Below are 16,600 nucleotides of genomic sequence, written 5' to 3'. Positions count from 1 at the left end.
AGAGCAGTGGATGATGCTGTCCATCATCAGAGCAGTGGATGATGCTGTCCATCATCAGAGCAGTGGATGATGCTTACTGCTGATGATGTGGGTCTCTGAAATAGAGGAATACATCTAGTTTGACATTAAATTACCAACCTTATTCTAAACTAAAATATTGTCAGGGTGCAGTAATTGGGGCAGATCTCATTACAACTTAGAGGGGCTACAAACAAGGAATCTTCTGTAAATTTAATGTAAATTAAGTTACATTAATATTACTACAATATAAAACCCTGTCTCAAGCCTGGGTACACAACAGGCTACTTTGCTAGTTTAGCTAGCTAACTAAAGTGTTATTAACTATAAATAATAATAATGCATTTTATTTGTATTGCACTTTTCATTCAAAAGAATATCAGAGTGCTACAGAGTAAAAAAAACTAAAACATAATAAGTTAAAAACATAGTAAAACAACTCAAAATAAATCACAAAAATGAACATAGTTCAACAGTCAAAGGCCTGTCTTAAAAGAGTCCAGGCTCTGTACTGCCCATAGCTGGCTAGGAAGGCTGTTCCACAGGCTCTGTACTGCCCTTAGCTGGCTAGGAAGGCTGTTGCACAGGCTCTGTACTGCCCTTAGCTGGCTAGGAAGGCTGTTCCACAGGCTCTGTACTGCCCTTAGCTGGCTAGGAAGGCTGTTCCACAGGCTCTGTACTGCCCTTAGCTGGCTAGGAAGGCTGTTGCACAGGCTCTGTACTGCCCTTAGCTGGCTAGGAAGGCTGTTCCACAGGCACGGCGGAGCCTAACAGAAGGCTCGGTCCCCCATGGTGCGGAGCCTGGTATTGGGGACCTGGAGGAGCAAACTGTTTGAAGACCTGAGGGTGCGGGTGGAGGTTTGTGGAGTGATGAGTTCTTGTAGATAGGGAGGTGCGTGTCCGTTGATGCATTTGTGGGTGAGAAGAAGGACTTTGTAGTCAACCCTGAATGAGACAGGGAGCCAGTGTAGTGAGTGTAGAACAGGGGTTATGTGCTTGTATTTGTGGACTCTCATCAGGATCCTGGCAGCGCTGTTCTGGATGTATGGCAGCTTCTGTATGCTTTTGCCAGGAATCCCGATGAAGAGCGGATTGCAGTAGTCAAAGGCATGGACAAGTTCTCTGCATCTGACAGGGTTAGAGTGGGACGGAGTTTGGAAATATTTCTGAGATGATAGAAGGAGGTTTTGCACAGGTGTTTTATATGGTCACTGAAGGTCAGGTGAGAGTCAAACCTAACCCCCAGATTTGAAACTGAGGAGGAGAAGAGGATGACTTGACCCTCGAAGGTGAGCTGTGATATGGGCGAAGACTGAACCTGGTGTGGGGTGCCAACAAGACGAGCTTCGGATTTGTTACTATTTAACTGAAGGAAGTTGTTGTTCATCCATGCCTTTATCTCCTCAAGACAGGTGGTGAGACATGACATGGCTGCAGAGGGGCTTGGGGTAGTTTTAATGTAGAGCTGTGTGTCATCAGCATAACAATGGAAAGACATCCCATATCTGGTGATGACACGACCGAGGGGGAGCATGTAGGTGATGAAGAGGATGGGGCCGAGAACCGACCCCTGTGGAACACCACAGGTAACAGGGAGAAGTCTGGACTTGCATCCTCCCAGTGAGACGTATTCAGTCCTGCCAGAGAGATAGGACTGAAACCACTTCAGTGCAGAGTCTGAGAGTCCAATGGTGGTGTGGAGGCGCTCTAGGAGGATAGTGTGATCCACCATGTCAAATGCTGCTGTCAGGTCCAGGAGGATGTCATTAGCAGTTCATTCGTCACCCTTAGCATAGCCGTTTCTGTACTGTGGGCTGAGCGAAAGCCTGACTGAAATCTTTCAAACAGGTTGTTGTGTTTGAGGTGATCCTGGAGTTGGGAAGCAACTTCCTTCACTAGCACCTTGGACAGGAAGGCAAGGTTGGTGTATGACTTGAGCAGAGCAGTGGGAATGGGGTCCAAGGCGCAAGTGCATGATTTCATTCCTCTAAGGATTTCCATAATGTGGCTCTGTTGAACCTCTGTGAAACATGGGAGAGATGGCAAACTCCCAGGCGAGGGGTTGGTAGCAGAGGGAGACAGAGAGGAAGAGCTGGGCATCAGAGAGCGAATGTTGTTGACCTTGGATCTGAAAAAGTCAATGAAGCTGTTACATCGCTGCTCTGTAGCCTCAGTAGTGGGAGATGGTTGTGGCTTCAGGAGATGATTTATGGTAGAAAAAACTAGCTAGCTAGTTATAATAATAATAATAATAATAATAATAACTTGCATTTATATAGCACCTTTCAGGGAACCCAAGGTCGCTTCGTTATCTAACCAGTAACCAGCTATACATTACCACTAACTCTAAACTAGCTTGCTAACTTACCTCTAAATATGGATCTGGCTGGGGCTAAGTTAATTTATTTGAGGAGGTAAACACACACTTTATTTGTTTTAAGCACTTTGTTTTAGATTTTTATTCTGGAAAACTATGTAAATTAACGCATATTTTAAGTAGATAATGTATCATTTGTATATTTAAACATACAAATTCAGAAAACAATAAATGTACCCATCCATGGGTTTGACCTTTCATCTGACTCCGCCTCAGTGTCCTGCATTCGGGTCCACAAGTCCCCTGCCATATTTTGCTCCCCTTCACGTCAGTCGCGCATAGCTCGGGCTGTGGTTGTGATAGAGACATGAGCCAGGTTAGCTTTATGCGCCTGGGTCTCCTGAACACGTAGAGACCAACCCCGAGTCGATCAGAGCTTCCTACGCTGAGCTATGGTAACTTTCCCGCACCTACCGCACAATACCTCCGGAAAACCGCAAAAATTAGGCATTCATCGGTAGGGGGTAGGTGCGGTAAAGTTACCATAGCTCATCGTAGGAATCATTGATCGATTCGGGGTTGGTCTCTACGTGTTTAGGAGACTCAGGCGCATAAAGAACATGAAAAGGCTCATGTCTCTATCACAACCACACCACAGCTAGGCGCGAATCATACGAAGGGGAGCAATATATGGCAGGGGACTTTTCTAGGCAAAACTCCGGTTTTGAAAAAAGCACTCCGTACCTTTACGAGGTGATAACTACTAATAAGCTGCCAATCCAAAAGGTCTATCATATCAAAACATAATCTAGGGATGTATAGGAATAAGAAAATCACATCTAGGATTTGCCCAGAATTTGGTAGTGAAAAATGGTTTGGCCCAAGGACTAAAGGGAGTTAACTCCGTTGGTGTTGTGGTTAGCGCGGCCGGCGGTTATGCGGGAGACCGGGGTTCGATCCCCGCATGGGGCGAGCCATATCCACGATAACCAACCCCCCCGAGGCCCGTTAGCAGCTCCGCCAAGGGAGTTAACTCTTTTGGTGTTGTGGTTAGCGCGGTTATGCGGGAGATCGGGGTTCGACCCCCCCCCATGGGGCGAGTTACACTACCAAGTTCCCGTTCGCTACAATATTAACAACACACAAGCCTGCAGTCTTATGCAGCGCCCCCCAGTGGTACAACAACAGCACTGCATCCCCTCATTAACCTGGGCATAGGATAAACACAATATATTCAACTGAGGACATATATAATGCATTTCACTTAACAACGTACGTACAGTAGAGTAAATATTAATTTTGGGTTGCCAGATGTCCGGTTTTCAGTGGACAGTGTCTATACAACGTGTACAATTTGGCTGGTCATTCAGTTATGCTAGAAATCTGGCAACCCTGTGCAGCCAAAAACACTATCGTAGATATTTGAGTAAACTAATATAATATATATAGTATAGTATATATTATAAGTATAAATAACGTTATTTGCTCAAAGATTTACGATAGCCTTTTTGGCTGCACAGTACAAAATACAAATAACAACAATGATAATACCTTTTTAGTAATATTTTATTCACATGTAAATAAATATATGCCATCATGTTAAATAACTGAATACCCTCCCTAAAGCATGTATAAACAAAACCAACATATTCATAAGAATGCAGGTATGCAAAGTTATAGATAAGTTCACTGAAAAAGCTTAATGTCAAGCCCTGACAACACTATATTTGTAATTTGAAATTGCATGTATGTATTATGTATGTTACACTAATGTTTTTCAAACTACTGTTACAATTAATTTGGTTCCGTTTGTATTGGAAGCTGTTATTAAACAGTTTATAACAGTACAGTGCCGTAAAAGACTAGTGTTTTGATGCTAGCTCTGAAATGTCTCCGCTCCGCCTACGACTCTCGTTTTTTGGCACTACAATACCCTCCTTAAAGCACATATTTGATACTCTCGCAATGTGGTTGGCATCTTGGAGACGACGGCTCCAATCTCTCCCAGATCCACGTCAAACTCCTGTCTGTTCAACCTGAAGTCAGTTGTCTGGAGCGGTCCTCCTGTACACTAAAGCCTCAACTGTTGACCAAGTTGAACTCTCATTTCATTGTGAGACTGCAGAATCTCGTAGACCCACAACCAACCGCCTCCTTTTTACGTTATGGAAAATTAGTTGATGCTCAGCAAGCTAGCTGTCTATGACCGAAAGACGTGTGTAAAATGTATGCTCCAGTCTCTCTCCCCGTTATGAGTGACTCAATTAATTTAGATAGACCAGTTGAAGTTTTCCCAATTGTCCCATTGTGATGCAATAATCCGTCGCACCACGAACTTTTACAAAATTTGACAGTGCGACAAAAATCGGCCGCCGTGTGCTTTGTCCCATTCAAAACGAATGGAATCGCGGTGCGATTAAAATCGGGGCCGTGTGCATTGGGATGAGATTTTCTCATAGACTTCAATTCAAACTTCAAAATCGAATTTTGTCCGGCGACAAAAATCGCACGCCGTGTAATTAATTTTAATTTGGCCATTTAGCAGACGCTTTTATGAATGAATGAATGAATGAATGAATGAATGAATGGTCTTTATTGTCATTGATATAGTACAGGTACCATACAACGAAATTTGGGAGGGGGGGCTCCCCTGGTGCTAGGAAAAAAACTAAAAACAAGAAGGGAAAAGAGCTGGTTTACATAAATAAAGGCTATGTACACTATCCACTATACTATGCTATACAAATAAAACACTGTGCTGTACTCTATGCTATGCTATACATATCCTAACATTTCCTATCTCTGAACCTTATGTACCCGAGGGTTGTCATATTGCACATAGTGTTATTGCACATTCATTTAAAGTGTCGCAGTTTGCAGGTTTGAAATGTTCACAGTTGTGTTTCAGTATTGCACTTGATTACAATCTAGTAGCTGCCATCAAATTGTCTAGATTGTCCAGGGCCTAGAACCTAGGTCTTTGCTGTGTTCAGGGCCTGAATGGCCCTGGGGTAGAAGCTGAGCTTCAGTCTATTTGTCCTTGCGAACATGGTCCTGAACCGCCTGTCCGAGGGCAGCCGAACAAAGTGTTCGTTCCCAGGGTGGGATGGGTCTCTGGAGATCTTGGAGGCCTTCCTGAGGCAGTGTGTGTTGTACAGCTCTTCCAGAGAGGGGAGGGGGGCGCCGGTGATCTTCTGGGCCGATCTCACGACTCTCTGTAGCGCTTTCCTCTCTGCGGCTGTGCAGCTGGAGAACCACACGCAGATGCAGTAGGTGAGGATGCTCTCCACTGTGCAGCGGTAGAAGGTCACAAGCAGCTCCTGTCTGAGGTGGTATTTCCTGAGGACTCTCAGGAAGTAGAGCCGCTGTTGTGCCTTCTTGATGATGGCTGCTGTGTTGGTCTTCCAGGACAGGTCATCCTGTATGTGCACCCCCAGGAATCGGAGGGTTGAGACTCTCTCCACGCTCCCTCCATCGACGAGCAGGGGCTGGACCTCAGATTTTTTCCTCCTGAAGTCCACGATGATTTCCTGGGTCTTTGACTGGTTCAGCAGCAGGTTGTTAACCTTGCACAGCTTGCCCAGCTGCTCCACCTCATCCCTGTACGCCGCCTCGTCCCCCCCCCGAGATGCAGCCCACCACGGTGGTGTCGTCTGCAAACTTTACGATGGAGTTGCTGGGGTGGACGGGGGTGAAGTCGTAGGTGTAGAGGTTGTAGAGGATGGGGCTTAGCACGCAGCCCTGGGGGGACCCAGTGCTGAGTCTGAGGGCTGTGGAGGTGTGGGAGCCCACCCGCACCCTCTGGGGGCGGTCAGACAGGAAGTCCTTGATCCATGCACAGATAGAGTGTGATAGTCCCAGGTCTAGTAGTTTGGTCACTAGCCTGTCTGGAAGGATGGTGTTGAAGGCAGAGCTGAAGTCCACAAAGAGCAGTCTCGCGTAGCTGTTCCCCCTCTCCAGGTGGGATAGAGTGGAGTGGAGAGTCGTCGCGATGGCGTCCTCTGTGGACCTGTGGGCTCTGTAGGCGAACTGGTATGGATCCAGGTTGGGCGGGAGGCGTGTGACTATGTGGGCCCGGACTAGTTTCTCGAAGCACTTCATGATGATTGGTGTGAGTGCCACCGGGCGGTAGTCGTTTAGGCAGCTCACCGTGCTTTTCTTCGGGACTGGGATGATAGTTGAGGTTTTCAGGCAGGGTGGGATGGTGGCCTGGGACAGGGACTGGTTGAAGATGTTGGTGAAAACCCCGGCCAGCTGGTCGGCGCAGTCCCTCAGCACCCGTCCCAGGACGCCATCCGGCCCTGAGGCTTTTCTGGGGTCCACCGCCTTCAGCACGCGTCTCACTTCATGCTCTGTGAGGGTGAGGCTGCTGAGAGCTGGAGAGAGTGGTGTTTGTGTTGTGGTTACCTCCGTTCGCCCCTCGTCGAACCGGGCGTAGAAGGAGTTCAGCTTTTCTGCCAGCAGGGGGTCGTCTTCCGCGGCTGTGAGCCTGTTGGCTCTGAAGTTTGTCATGTGCTGAACCCCCTGCCACACCCGCCTGGAGTCGTTGCTCAGGAAGCATTCCTCAATCTTCTCTCTGTGGTCTGCCTTGGCCTCCCGGATGCCACGCTTTAGGTTAGCCCTGGTGGTGCTGTACAGCAGTGTGTCCTTCGCTGAGTAGGCGTTGTCCCTCTCCTTGAGCAGTTTTCGGACCTTCTCAGTCATCCATGGCTTCGTGTTGGGGTAGACCCGGACACGTTTGTCCACGGTGGCTGAGTTGGTGCAGTTCACTATGTGGTTCAGAACCGACGACGTGAACTGTTCCTGGTCCTCATGCTCATATTCCTGCCATGAGGTGTCATTCAGGCAGATCTGCAGTGGAGCGGACCCTGCTGGCCAGGTTCTGACAGTCTTAGTGGTGATGGGAGCACTTTTCCTCATGGGAGTGTAGGCTGGGATCAGGAGGATTGACACGTGATCAGACATGCCTAGATGAGCTAGCGGTCTAGCCTTGTAAGCAAGCTTGATGTTGGTGTATACCTTGTCCAGTGTTTTTTCTCCTCTTGTTGCACATTTAACATGCTGATAGAACTTGGGTAGTACTACCTTCAGGTCAGCATAATCCAAAGCGACTTACAATTACGAATTACAGGGAGTAACTGAAGGCTAAGTGCTTTACTCAAGGGCACACTAGTAGTGGTGAGGTTTCAGGCGGGATTTGAACTCGCAACCTTCCGATCACAAGTCCAACTCACTATCCACTAGACCACCACTACCCCCAATGCCGTGTGCATTGGCCTTAAGTCCAAACGTGTAATAACAAAAGCATGCATTAACACTTCTGCATCAGCTTGCCGGAGAACATTTCTAACTTTTGCAATATTCCGTAGATGATAAAAAGCATTTCTAGTGATAGATTTGATGTGAGACTCAAAGCTTAAGTCAGAATCTATATCAATATACAGTACAGGCCAAAAGTTTGGACACACCTTGTCATTCAATGCGTTTCCTTTATTTTCATGACTATTTGGTACATTGTAGATTCTCACTGAAGGCATCAAAACTATGAATGAACACATAGTTCAATAAAATATATAATAATAATATTAAATATAATATGTGTTAATAATAATATGTTATTATATATACTGTATATATATTTAATATTATTATTATTATATATTTTATTAACAACAAAACATTTTTATTTTATTAACAACAAAAAAGCAAAGGGTGGCTACTTTGAGGAATCTAAAATATAAGACATATTTAGAGTTATTTCACACTTTTTTGTTAAGTACATCATTCCACATGTGTTCATTCATAGTTTTGATGCCTTCAGTGAGAATCTACAATGTAAATAGTCATGAAAATAAAGGAAACACATTGAATGAAAAGGTGTGTCCAAACTTTTGGCCTGTACTGTATATTATATTAATATATATATATGAGAATGTCAATGTCAGAAGTACAATGCATTTGGCGGCACCCATCACACCTCCAAGACCGACGCAATACGTCACAGCAAGGACATTGACATTTGCCAATCGACCTGACCCAAAAGCCCCCAAAAATAAATAATGCATTATGCAAATTAGGGGGCCAGACACACCCAATCATGAATATAAGCATTATAATGTGTTTTTAATAGTCAAAAAACATAAAATAGACACCAGGCTTGCATTTCTAGTTCATTTGGTTCAAAAGTTATAGCCGAAACCTTTTTCAGAGGGCGGCCATATTGATTTGGCCGCCATGGCGACCCCGGTGGTCGTTGGCTCGGGCGCCCTGGCTAAATCATTAGAGCATACTCTGAGCTACATCTGGGCCAAATGTGGTGCTTTTGCACAAATTTGCACAAAAATATCCCTAAGGCCCCCAACTAAAAGGGGAATATGTGCCACAGTTACCCCAATCCAGCCCCCCTGCCTCAAAACACACACACACACACATGCACACACACACACACACACACACATACACACGATGAAAGACAGTCGATGTTGGACTCTAGAAAATATCCACCGATTTCTTTTCTCATGTGGGTCATATTCTCACGTTTTTTCACTTTCAACATTTACTTCCCGTTTTCTAAAAATATGTCAAATCATCACTTCCTCTATCAAAGTGCGAGCGCATTTATTTTCGGAGAGAGCGTGAGAGATTGTCACATCTAGGCTCTGCTCTGTTCAAGAGGAAGTAGTTCAACGTTCTAAATACAGTCCTGAGAGCCAATGGGGACGACGCCTCAGAGTCAGTACCCACCGAGTTACATCTCTCTGCTCGGCCCGGTACTGTACAGACCTCGCAGAGCAGAACTCTTCCTGCACCTGGTCTCCCATGGACCAAACACTGAGGTCTCACAGAGGTTTTCTGTTCCCCTGGTTGGTTTGTTTGTGGGACAGAACCGGCGCCTCCTCGGTCCGTGTACGCCGTGAACGCCACGCACTCGTCCGTGACCCTGCTCTGGACCGAAGAGGGCGTGGTGGACTTCTACCAGATCCTCTGCAAGCCCGTCAGACCCAACACAGAACCCAAGGTAAGACAGTTTAAGACCTAGTGGGAAGGGGACAGGGGTGTCTCTGTGTGTGTGTGTGTGTGTGTGTGTGTGTGTGTGTGTGTGTGTGTGCGTGTGCGTGTGCGTGTGTGCGTGCGTGTGTGCGTCCGTGTTTGTGCGTCCGTGTTTGTGCGTCCGTGTGTGCGCGTCCGTGTTTGTGTTGAACTCAAGGTACAGTTTAAGACAGCACAGCTGTGTGCAAAATCCTAACGCTCTGTAAATATGATGAAATATATCAAGCCGGGGGCGTAATGTCATAGTGAATTTCGACATATTTTTGTCAGTATAAATAGTTGAGTCGAGCATCTTTCTGAGCTAGAGCATTAGACATTTTCCCCTCGAAATGTCTTTCTTTGTCTTTCGTTGTCTTTCAACCTCTGACAGACAGGCAGCAGATACTAAAACACAATAAAACAAGATGGCATCAGTAGAAATAAACTAGGCTAAACACTTCTTTTCTTCCCCTCTGGAGAGATCATATCTCTGTTCCCCTGTGTTCAGTCTTGATGCAATGCCTCCCCTTTTTTGCCAAATCAGACCCTGTTCCGTTCTCACGTGGAGGATATCTCTGTTGAAACTGCAGCCGGGCCACTCTCGCATTTCCTGCTTTGTTTGGTGTTGAGAGGAGAGGAGCCAGTGGTTGTTTACACCCCGTTTTACAGGAGGGTTCTACAGTAAACGGCCGTTTATGAGTGTGGGGGGGTGGGGGGCGGGGGGCTGGGGGGAGGCTGAACAGAATATTCCCCAGCACCGAGGCTTTTAAAATGCTAAGTGGGTTTTACACTCTCTTTCATCATCCAGCTAGCGAGCGAGTACACCCCCTGAGGTCTGAATTACAAACATCCAGCGTGGAGAGGATGAATGCTGTATGGGGATGTTTTATGTTTTTATGTTTCGGTTTCTGTCAATCATTTTCATGACTTCTGAGTTCCCCGTATGCCGTTGATTTGCTGTGTGGCTTACGATTTATTTCTTGATTTTATTTTATTTATTTATATTTTATTTTTACATCGGCACATTACATTTTACACATTACATTTTGAAGCCCTATAGACCTACTATTATGTTATCGATAGTGGAAGGATTTGTGTTATTAGATTACATTGCAGAGTACAAGTACCAGACAACGAAAATGTTGTTGTTGCGAAAAGTACAAATATTGATATAAAACATGATATAAAAACATGACAGTGATAGTGATAGGTACAGTATGGCATGTACAGTAGTTAGCGGTATATACAGTTATGAGCCATGTACAGTTAAGGTAGTTATGTACAGTAGGTGTGTACAGATGGATAAATAGTGGCTATATCAAAGGTATGTGCAATGTGCAAAAATATGGTGCAAGGTAGTATTTGTAAACAGCAGTAGTGCAAAGGGTAAAGAGTGTTCACATTGACCAGGAGTGTGTGTAACCAAGCAGTAGTGCGAAGGTTAAAGGTCATAGGTGTGGTTCATGTTATCTCAAGGTCAAGGCGACATGAAGAGGTTGATGTTCAATGCCATACTGTAGACCCTCCCAAGGACACTGAGAGGTGTGTGTGTTTGTGGTGGTGACTATGGCAACACAGGCCTACTGTACACCGCCACCGCTGTGTGATATGGTGGTCCTGTCGTGGCTCTGGCGGTAGAGCATGGTACTGTAGGTGGCTTGGGGTAAAAAGCGTCGGCTAAAGGGCCCGTATTAGGCTACGTTGACTAACTGCTGTGCCCAATGACGTGGCAGGTAAAACCGTGAGCGGTCAGACAGACAGACAGACAGACAGACAGACAGATAGAGGTTGTTCTGGAAGAGTCTTTTTTGAGTGGAGCAGTCCCACTCATATTTTTCATTTTATTGGACAGATACAGTGAAGACAGACAGGAAAGTAAGGAGAAGAAGGGAGAGAGAGGACATGTCAGCAAGGCACGGGGACCGGATTCGAACCTATGCCGACATGGGCATAAGGTGTGCACTGTAGACCCCGGTGCTAGACCACTGGACCACCCCAGGCCGCTCGCTGGAAGATTCTAAGACACGTCCGTCCCCCACTGACGTCCTGTTGAGCGTGTTGTCATGGTGAGGAGCGTGGGCTTTCTTTCAGAGAGGCCTGTATGCCGTGTGCTTCATTAGGGGTCATTAACGAGCGCTGAGCGGGGTGTCTCACGTGGCCCGTTGCCATGGCGGTTACGGAGAAGCGGAGCTTCTTGAAGGGCGGCGATGTGTAGCCTGGTGGCTGAGCTTCCTGTTGAAGTGGCGTGTCTGTCTGTCTGTCTGTCTGTCTGTCAGCCTCTCTGTCTATCTGTTTGTCTATCTGTCTGTCTGTCAACCTCTCTGTCTGTCTGTCTGTCTGTCTGTCAGCCCCTCTGTCTGTCTGTCAGCCTCTCTGTCTCTCGGTGTGTCGGTCTATCTGTCTGTCACCCTCTCTGTCAGACCCTCTGTCTGTCTGTCGGTCTGTCTGTCTGACTGTCAGCCTCTCTGTTGCCATTCACAGCAGACCTAAACGTTGTTCAGCAATGACCTGTTGTTGGATGAGATTGAAAGCAGCATATAAACTCCTCATCTGAAGGGTTGTTACCAGCGGGTTGAGATAACAGAGCTTAAAGCTCTCCTCTGAAGAGCTACTCTGGTAGAGGCTCAGCCTAGCAGTCGCATAGTTCACGATGATTTCAAGTCACCTTTATCGTTTGTGAGATCTGCACAAGGAGAGGCTGGCGGAGGTAGAAAAGAGGAGGATGTTCTCATTCTAATGAGGCCTCAGTCCATTCCGTGCATTCCAACAGGGCCTGGCCTCCACCAGATTTCTGCCTCCCCCAGCCTCCCCTGGACTGGGTTGCACCAATTTGGCGTAAGTTTAGGCATTTAGTAGTTACTAAACCCCTAGTTGTTACTAGCTAGTTTCAAACTAGTTGTTTACTAATTTCGGTTGCACCACGCCAATCTTTTGCCAATCTTAGCTAGTAAATACTTAGTAATGTGCAAGTTGTTACTAAGAAGACATTAGCCAATCAGCAAGCAAAGCAAAACCCTCCGTTTTTAAATCCTCAATTTTGGCCGCCAAAACATTCGAGTTCGAGTTTCGATCTTGGGGTACGTGACATTTCAGACCGCTTGGGCGGGACATTCTGGCCGGTTGAGAATCACCAATCAGACCCCGACACCACCCTCTTATCGAACCAATCAATGATCTTGGTTTACTTCCCTAAACAACCATCAAAAAGGCCGTGCACCCTTCAGTCGGCGCACATTCTGCCAGTCAGATTTTATTGCCTGTCACTCTGTGTCCCATTTGCAAATTGCCTGTCTACCATTGTACTTTGTACCTGCATTATTGTAAACCTTAAAATCTACAAAGCTTTTATCAAATTGAAGTAAGTCTTGTATCTCTTTATTTGAATTCAAAGTTGGTCTTATGTGTATCTGTTGAAAACGGTGTACTCCAGGTCGAACCCAGCGATTTGAGTACATAGGTACAAGAAAATCCGCCACAAGGGACTTATTTTCACCGGTACCGGCGAGATTGAAATATGTCGGACTTCAACATGTTTTTTTCTGGACAAAAAGCAGTAATTAGCCTACCGGTAATAACTGAAACGCTGAAACGCTGTGACCTCAGAATAGATGCGTTAATGCTGCATGAATAGGCTACAATAGCATATCGGGTTATCAAAATATGTATTCATAATGTTGCCCCCCCATCCAGTTCATATGTCCCCCTTAATACTGAGCCCTGGCGACGGGCCTGAGCCCATCGGATAGATCCATCTATCAAAGATTTCATAACTGTAGCCTACATGTACAGTAGGGGGACTAGGGCAAGAGTAGCGCTAAGCACGGCAGTGCAATCCAGCTGCTTTTTCAGTCGGGAGCGCTCCTAGCAACTGCAACTTTATGAGAAATGATCTGCTGATCTTCTTTCTCTTGTTGACTGCATTATAGGTATTTCACTAATCAATATCATACGTTGATGGGGATTAACGGCAGTGTTGGGGATTAACGGCAGTTCGGTTGTGTAGGCCTACTTGCCCACACCGTCATTCATCGTGTTTTGTTTTTTTCATCAATCATGAATTTGATTTTGATTACAATATCACCGTCGAGGCTGGTTTAGACAGTTTGAGGTTGTAGATACTGATACCATTGAAACTGGGAGCGCTTAACCAATAGAGAATATTGCCAACATTGTATTGGACAGGGGGGATTTTACCAAGGTCTCCGCCCGAGACGCGGGTGCGCTCCGGGCTCTCTCCCTGCTGATTGCGCGATTTCCTCTGTGTGTGAGTGTGTGTGTGTGTGTTCTCCGTAGTAGTATGCAGTTATGGAATTAGGCTATATTTATCACTGTGATGTGATTTAACTAGCCAACTCCGTACTACGTTAGCGGAGCGAATTACGTGTGAAATGAGCATGCTAGCAGGTGTTTTCATATACAATGTTATATATTATATCAGCCATAGCTGACTAGTGAGCCTGCATCAACCTTAATGCTATTCAAGTGCAAGAAGATTACATTTGTCTTCGCCGTTTAAGATACACACATTCATCTGCTGTGGTAGTAAGCACAGAGCGGTAGCATGATGTCACAGGCGGACAGATTTTGGCCCTAGTCTGGAACGCACGTCGAACGTTCGGACGATTAGCAACAGCGTTCGAACGATTAGGGCCGTTGATGGCCCGGTCAAGATTTCGCAGTGCCACGATTTGGCATGACAGAGGCATAGTATATAGTGGAAAAGCAGGTGTCTCAGGAGACGTAGTGCTCGTAGTGCCTCCATCACGGGGGTTCGTCTGTCTTGTGTTGGATCATGTGACCAACTGTCACTCTCCTCCCTCTCCTCTCTTCTCTGCAGGCCCGGGAACCCCAGGCAGCCCACTCCCACGTGATGACCGTGTCCGGCCTGATGCCCTCCTCCACCTACAACTGCAGCGTGATGAGCTTCAGCTACAGCACCCCCAGCGAGCCCACCTACATCGCCATCACCACTGCGGGTACGTACGTCAGGGTTCCCACGGGTCCTTGAAATCCTTGAAAGTTTGTGAATTTGAGAAAAAGAAATCAAGGTCTTAAAAGTTTTTGAAAATAGACATGGGTCATTGAAAGTGCTTGAATTCCCCTCTCCCTCTCTCTCTCTCTCTCTCTCTCTCTCTCTCTCTCTCTCTCTCTCTCTCTAAAAGAAATATATATATATTCAAAAATGTTTGACTTCGCTCGTCAACTAGTTCTGTCTCAAACTATGCTGTGTTGGGTCTTTGAATTTGAGGGAATTGGCTATGGCGAAGGTTGTCTCATTTCTCCAGACTCTTCTGCCCCGAACACTTGGCCTTCCTTGACTTAACAGAAAGACCAGGAGAAACTTCTGGTCGCTTAGCTATTGGCTTTAGGGAAAGGGATTCAAGGGGATTCAAGCCCTGGAGCAATTAGGGGGTTCAGTGCCTCGGTCAAGGACACTCTGACACGCGGCCAGCCGGGATTCGAACCGCTGCGAGCTGCCGACCTTGCGATGAGCCACAGCCGCCGTCTTTACCTCAGACTATCGGCTTTACCTCAGACTATCGGCTTACCCACCTGTCAATCATCTCCTACAGCAGTTCTTGTTTCTATTTCATAATTGTGTTGATTTTGTTTGATTTTATGACCGATGATGTTGGCCCTATTGAGCGTTACCCTTACAGGTTTGTTGTTGTGTGTGTGTGTGTGTGTGTGTGTCACTACAGCCAGAGAGATGAACACCAGCGTGGCGACCATTTCGGCTCTAGCCATCCTCAGTGTCCTCCTCATCAGCCTCCTGGTGCTCTTCCTGCTCGTGCTCCGGAAGAAACACCTGCAGATGGCCAGGTAAACTCTACCATGAACCCCCGGGAAAGATGGTCACGTGACATATGATCCACATACAGTATTATTCATGTATCTACAGGACCCTCTTATACTATTAGTGACATATATACCTACCATGAACCTCCGGGAAAAGATAGTCACATGACATATGATCCACATACAGTATATTCATGTATCTACAGGACCGTCTTATACTATTAGTGAATCGTCACGACTATATATGCCGGAACAAAGTCTCGTATTTGCTTTGTGTGTCTGGGGTGAAAACAGAGCACACTTCACTCTGGTTCCACCAAATTGTTCACTTCCCTAAAATGGGAATGGGACTGTCTGAAGAGCTTCCCGTAGGTAACAGCGCACGTACAGAGTTAAGGGATTAGTCCGCAGGGAGATATTGTGTGTGTGTGTGTGTGCGCGCGTGCTCGTGCGTGTGTTGATGCATACTGTATCTGTGTTGTTTGTGGATAACATGTTCTATGTTTTATTTCCAGGGAGTGCGGTGCAGAAACTTTTGTCAATTTTGCTTCATTCGAGAGAGACGGCAAGCTTCCTTACAACTGGTACGAGATCCCCTCTGTCTCCTCTGTCCCGGACCCCCCAGTAGACATCCTCAGTGTCAGAAACCTCAACCTCATTTCGATGACACCAAACGGCCCCAGATGACACCTCCTCCTGTCATGTAAACCTGACAAGGATGATGTATTTAGTATTAAGTGTTAATTTATGGTATTAATTTAGTTGGTGTATTTAGTCAACCCGTCACTGCTAGTCTTTCAGACCACGTGGTTCTCCTGAGGAAGCACACCTGAGACTCAGAGGGTCGGGGAGTAAAAGCTTTGCCATCCTCGAACCCTGGGAAGGTCACATTTAGGGAAGATTAGAGGACGTGGGGCAATCGGAGAGCCCAGATTAGGGATTTTTCACGGCACGACGCAATGTTTTACACACTGCATTCATCTGTGAAACAGGGCTATAAGACTAAGTAGCGACCCCAGAATGACCGCGAGCTTGTCTGACGCGAGGGAGAGAGTGAGTCTCTGCCTCCTGTGTGTGGGCTGTCCTAAGAATATTTTTGTATTTTTGCTAATGAAAGTGCAGCATATCCCTTAATCTGAGATTAGAAGGCCAAAATGCCAAGTGAAGGGGCCGGCGTCTATTCCTAGACCAAATTGGAATTGGGTGATCTATTTATGTTAAGTTAAACGATTTTGCCGAACACTCCACCAAGTGGGAGCGGTACTTAAACCGTCTCCCAAAGGATGATTTTGTTGAATTTATGGATGTTAAACGAGTATGGCCAGCTTTTCCCATAGCTTCTCCATGTCATATTGATTTTGAATGATTAATATAAGAGCTGAAAGACGGTCAGTTAAGGCAGACCCTTGGCTTCCATTCCTAAATTATTAATGAAAT

General features: G+C 46.2%; 1 protein-coding gene across 1 annotated transcript in view; it reads left to right on the top strand.

Annotated features, from left to right (window-relative positions):
• ptpro (protein tyrosine phosphatase receptor type O) overlaps nucleotides 1-16,600 on the top strand; it is a gene marked incomplete at both ends in the record, with an annotated part of 95,273 nt that overhangs the window by 68,516 nt on the left and 10,157 nt on the right. Inside the window, 4 exons of the mRNA XM_080538217.1 lie at nucleotides 9,220-9,353; nucleotides 14,202-14,340; nucleotides 15,067-15,187; nucleotides 15,679-15,747. Of these exons, the coding sequence (XP_080394343.1) occupies nucleotides 9,220-9,353; nucleotides 14,202-14,340; nucleotides 15,067-15,187; nucleotides 15,679-15,747 (463 nt within the window). The remainder of the gene's footprint in view (nucleotides 1-9,219; nucleotides 9,354-14,201; nucleotides 14,341-15,066; nucleotides 15,188-15,678; nucleotides 15,748-16,600) is intronic.

This window comes from Nansenia antarctica (assembly GCF_963989245.1).
Source record: "Nansenia antarctica genome assembly, chromosome: 8".
Lineage (NCBI taxonomy): Eukaryota > Metazoa > Chordata > Actinopteri > Argentiniformes > Microstomatidae > Nansenia > Nansenia antarctica.
The sequence above is the reverse complement of the archived record's forward strand: the minus strand, read 5'-3'. Positions and strand labels throughout refer to the sequence as shown.